General features: G+C 42.7%; 1 protein-coding gene across 1 annotated transcript; it reads left to right on the top strand.

Annotated features, from left to right (window-relative positions):
* Window positions 1–301: 301 nt before the first annotated feature.
* Window positions 302–3,207, top strand: OXGR1 (oxoglutarate receptor 1; the record flags this gene model as incomplete). The annotated part of the gene is made up of 2 exons (XM_026042712.1): window positions 302–1,249; window positions 3,187–3,207. Coding segments are annotated over exons 1-2 (969 nt in total), but the record flags the coding sequence as incomplete, so codon positions are not given.
* Window positions 3,208–5,550: the final 2,343 nt, after the last annotated feature.

The raw sequence follows: 5,550 nt of genomic DNA, 5'->3' as shown, positions 1-5,550 counted from the left end.
TTACCTTCTTCAATATAAGGTTAAGAAAAAGTGAGGTAAAATTAAACATTATTAAAATTAAAAATAAAGTGGAGGGAAGTGTGAAATAAAAGATTTGAGTGAAAAGTACCTAGGTCAAATCAGGTATGTTAACCAGGTATATTAGTAAACCTCTCTCCTYCCCTAACATGCTTTGTCAAGCAAGACAAAGACGACATTTTATTTTAAACAAAGGAAGTTTTAATTGAATGCATTTGTCCTGACAAATCAATTAAAACTAAATATCTGGTTTTCCTAAAGCTTTGAGAAAATTCCTACAAACATGACATCTGAACAGAAGGCCAATCTTACTACTCAGCCAGGCCATGCAGACCCTTACMCAAGTTGCAAGGATGAAGATTTCTTACAGCTGAAATCCTATCTCTCTGTCCTTTACAGCCTGATCTTTCTGGTGTGCTTCCCTGGAAACATTATGACAATTTGTATGTACTTTTTCAAGATGAGGCCCTGGAAAAACAGCACCATCATTATGTTAAACCTGGCTATCACAGACCTTTTATACATAGCCACGCTTCCTTTCTTTATACATTACTTTGCTAACGAAAATAACTGGATTTTTGGAGACTTCATGTGCAAGTTTATTCACTTTGCTTTCTACTTCAACATGTACAATGGCATTATCTTCATCAGCTGCTTCAGCCTCTTCCGCTTTTTTGTGGTCGTCCACCCAATTGGGTGTTTTTTTGTTCGAAAACGTAAATGGGCAGTGGTGACTTGTGTCATAGTCTGGATGATTTCCCTGGTAGCCATCAGCCCCTTGGGCATCTTGATCGCCACGAAAGACGTACAGAACAGAACGATCTGCCCTGACCTAGCGAGTGCTGAGGACCTTGATACCAGCCGATGGTATAACTGGCTCCTGACGACGTTTGCCTTCTTCTTGCCCTTGCTGATAGTGACCTTGTGCTATGCGCTCATTATCTACGCCTTGGCTACAGGGCCTCAAACACAGAGTTGCTACAAAAAGAAGGCCCGGAGACTTGCCATCGTGCTCTTGGTGGTCTTTTACGTGTGCTTCCTCCCCTTCCACGTCTTCCGGGGTCTTCGGATAGAGCTCCGACTGCGACCAGGTAGCTGCCACTTCAAGAACCTGGTCTGTTTTATGTTTATTCTAGCTAAACCCTTAGCAGCGTTAAATACATTTGCTAACTTAGTACTTTATGTTGTGACGGGAGACAACATCCAGCAGGCTATACTTTCGCTCCTCAAGGTCTAGACAGAAAGAATCTGAAGTATAAGAACTCCACACCGTGAAAAAGCTATGGAAAAATATGGCAAATGCACGTGACCTTGCAACTTCCCTGTCATCAGAGCTCGGTTTAAACCTAACTACACCAAAAGAGAGCTTATTTATTCTGTGTTTTGTAACTATAAATCAATCATCAAAACAAAAAACCCTTAAAAATCTTAAAATAAATGCTTGAAAAAAAATGTGTAACTTCTTAGAAATGTCCCTGCATTGTTTTTTGCCTGAATTTTTGGTATCTGTTTGGGAGAATGGCCAGAAAAAAAAATAAGTTGCTTATTAGTGCCTGATGAAGATTAAGGAGGGGATGAGTTTCATTTAATTTTAGCAATTGAATTTTAGCAACCAAGTTAAATGCCTAGTCTAAGGTAGCTTTCTGCCTTTGGCTTTTTTCGTAATCAGTGAAGAGGAGTAAGACCCTCCAGAGGGAAATTCATCCCACTTGTAGATGGGGTTCATCTTACCTCACTGGAGATGTTGTGAGGGTAGGTGTCTATATATAAGCTTATTACCTCATCCTCCCCTTATAATTTCCCTTTATAATGGAGAGGAATAAGCAGTTTAGAGTATGATTCATCTAATTATTCTTGATGCCTACATTTGGATGAGGTGAATCATAACCTAGAGCTGCCTATTTCTCTCTATTGACTATAAAAAGTAAGCAGATCAGACACAGGCCTGATGCAGATGCTTACTCAGCTGAAGCCAAGTGTCAGTGTAAAAGGAGAGAGATCACTCTTTGGAGGTGGATAAAGTGGGAGCTTACACAAGACCAGTATTTAGTACCTTCAGTGATCTCCCGAAGATTAATGTTGCAGTAACACACCACCACCCTTATAAAGAAATTCCATTCTGCTAACTGCATTTCTGGATTAATCTTAGTTTGGAGATAAGAATAAGATTGATGCATAAACGGATCAGATATATACACAATGCAAACTCATATTTCTCCCTCTCTTTATTTAGTGGAACTCTTTTTGACTGTACCAGCTGGGGAAGAGATTTAGGTAATATCATGTCTGACAGGCAATATCAGAGTTTCACAAGAGGAAAAGGTGAGTCTAATGTTTACAGACATCATCTAGAGATGTTCCAAGAACAGCTGAAATACCCCAGCCAGCAGCTGTACTGCCAGCAGCAGTAAAAACTATTATTAACATGATATTTAGCCCAACAGTATGACCATAGAGCAGATCCTCTGACATATTTTTATAATACCCTTACTTAATGTCTTTCCACTTTTGTTCTCCACTCCAAAACATCCATTAATGAATAACAATACATCCCTCCTCAGGGCCTTAATGCTGCCCTTCCTCTTACTGAGTACTGCTCTGCATGGCCTTGTCTTCAGGTGGGTCTTCAGGTGGCTACCCAACATTATTACCTTCCCATTAAGCACATGCACAAGTTATTGTCAAGTGTCCTGCCACTTCCCTGTGACATAAGGAGACAAGTTTCTGCCTCTGTCAGGGCCAGCAACATCAATGGCTAAGGGAGGACAGGCAACAGTAAGCCAGAGGTGTACTGGAGAAATGAGGAAGTATGCAAGCATTCCTTACCTAGGAAGAGCCAGTTAAGGCATTTTTAAAACTTTTGCACAGGATAGCTTGGTCTGTGGCTACTATCCATCTTCAAATTGCAGATGAGCATTTCAGTWGAAGAAGGAATTCTTTTACTGCAGGCTACAGAGATATTTGCAGGGATGCTGAGATGTTTCATGTGGCAATCATAGAAWCCTTAAGGTTGGAAGGGACCTAGGGACGTTTAGAGATCATGTAGTCCAATCCCACTGCACAAGTAGGGTCACCTAGAACACATGTGTGGCACAGGATTATGTTCAAGAAGGTTTGAAAGTCSCCAGAGAAGGAGATTCCACAACCTCCCTGGGCAGCCTGTTCCAGTGCTCTGTCACCCTCAATGTCAAGAAATGTTTCCTTAAGTTCCTGTGGAACTTTTGGTGCTTCAGTTTGTGGCTGTTTCCTCTAGTCCTATCRCTGGTTACCACTGAGAAGAGGCCRGCCCCTCCTCCTCACTGCCTCCCTTGAGGTATTTATASACACTGAKCAGGTCCCCCCTCAGCCTTCTCTTCTCCAGGCTGAACAGGCCCAGCTCCCTCAGCCTTTGCTCATAGGGCAGATGTTCCAGGCCCCTGATCATCCTCGTAGCCCTGCGCTGGACTCTCTCCAGCAGCTCCACATCCCTCTTGTCCTGGGGAGCCCAGAACTGGACGCAGTCTCCAGATGTGGCCTCACCAGGGCTGTGTATAGGGGGACGATCACCTCTCTCAACCTGCTGGAGATGCTCTTCTTAATGCACCCCAGGATCCCATTGGCCTTCTTGGCCACCAGGGCACACTGCTGCCTCGTGGTCAATTTGTCATCCACCACTTGTCATGCCCAAATTCAGTGAAAATGTCTCCCATGTCACATGCTGCATTGGATTTGATAGACTTGGGAGACACCATGTACTTCAATTCGCTTGCAGTTTATACTCACAGCTGTTAGTTCCTGAGACACCAAAGGCAGCTGATCCACCATCAACAAGCAACACTGAATATGAATATGAACGTCCTCTTACCCTTTTTTTTTTTTTTTTTTGGTTTAGGGTGTGTTACCCAGAAAGCACCTAGTTGTTTGAACACAAACAGGATGAGATATTCTCTTTTAAGCCTCTAGTGAATATGAACATGAATATTTGCTAATTCTAGTTTACTATCTAAACTTTGTAGCTTGTTCTTTTGGATTATGAGGAACTGACTCTACTTTTTCCAACAATGATCATGAAAATGTTCTTACTGTCAATAGTAAGTGATGCCCTGCTTTAGTCCCCTTATAGCTGCACTTGGTATTTTCTGGATAAGTTACTCAGCATGCTCATTTGTTCATACATCCAAGCTGTGTACTCTTTTTAAATGCAAGATGCCTGGAACATCTTCAGTATTGGTATTGCTGCCTGGAACAATTTGAGCAGATATAATCCATAGCTGGCAGAGAGARGAACCAGATCTATGTCTCTCAGACCTATTTTTCTACGAACTGTGGAGAATGAGCTTATTTATGCTAAATGGTATTTTAACAATTTCAGCAAAAGTCATAAGACACAGATTGGAGATCTAGACAAGAATCCTGCTGTGTGCCAACCGTTGCTGGCCTCCAACTCTATTGCCTCACGTTGCAATAACCTGCCCCTCTTTGCTTGTCCTCTGAGCATACAAGACTTGCACTCTTGTCCTGGTCCTTTCTTGACTCCTGCTGCTCCTGCTCCATGTCTGCTACGCTAATGGCTGCAGAACAGTATCTCCAGCCTGGCTTTTCCCTGACCTGCTCTCCCATGCCTAGATACTAGTCAACCGAACACAGTAATCATAGTTGTTCACTTGACATTTCTCAGCAAATTTGAAGTTTCTCTGGTGTCTGATTCCCGGTGATAATTAAAACAAAACCTGCAGTTGCTACAATACCTTCTGTATGATATCCAGCAGTAATTGTGAAAAAGGGTAAATCTCAGGGATATTGCTGTTTATACCATGCTGCCTATTTTGTTCTGCTTTAATCTTCAGGACATGATAAGAAGTTGTCTTCAGGACATGACAGAAGTTGGAGAACAAGGACTCTGCTCCTCTGGGGATTTCTGACTGCTTTGTTTAAGGCAATGAATTCACCCCTGGAAGTGTAGGTGGTGACTAGTTAAGCCCTTGGACAGCTGCACCAGCTTCACCCCCAGCAAAGGGCGAATCTTCTATTTTGAAGAAGCTATTTGCAGAGAGCAGATGGATTATGACTAGTGAGAGAAAGCTGTAAGTAAGACAAAATGTCAGAGAGCAGACCACAGTTCTCCACCTGTCTATTACTAATGCCAAGGAAAAACATTGAGAAACCTTTTTTACACAAAAATTCCACAGTTCAAGGAGAAAGCTGGCTGGTAACAGCAGCATGACGGTGGCAGATTGTCAAGCCTGTCCCATGCTGCTGCTTGTTAGTGACATGGGTCTCAGGGACTTCACAGCTCAGCCAGTGAGGAAGGGGTAAGGCCAACCTTGCCACATGCACAACACGTATACATTTGGCTCTCTCTCTAACGACCTAGTAATATCTCTAATTTGGGAAGGGAAAAAAAAAAGCTGAGGGGAAAGTCCAAACCTATCAGTTTAAAAGTAGCCTGGATGGGCTCCACATCCATATGGATTCTGGGACTGTAGTGCTTGAGGGACAGTGAAATGGAGAGGAGAGGAGAGGAGAGGAGAGGAGAGGAGAGGAGAGGAGAGG

Source organism: Nothoprocta perdicaria, unplaced genomic scaffold, assembly GCF_003342845.1.
Source record: "Nothoprocta perdicaria isolate Ctin4 unplaced genomic scaffold, notPer1 scaffold_311, whole genome shotgun sequence".
NCBI lineage: Eukaryota > Metazoa > Chordata > Aves > Tinamiformes > Tinamidae > Nothoprocta > Nothoprocta perdicaria.
The sequence above is the reverse complement of the archived record's forward strand: the minus strand, read 5'-3'. Positions and strand labels throughout refer to the sequence as shown.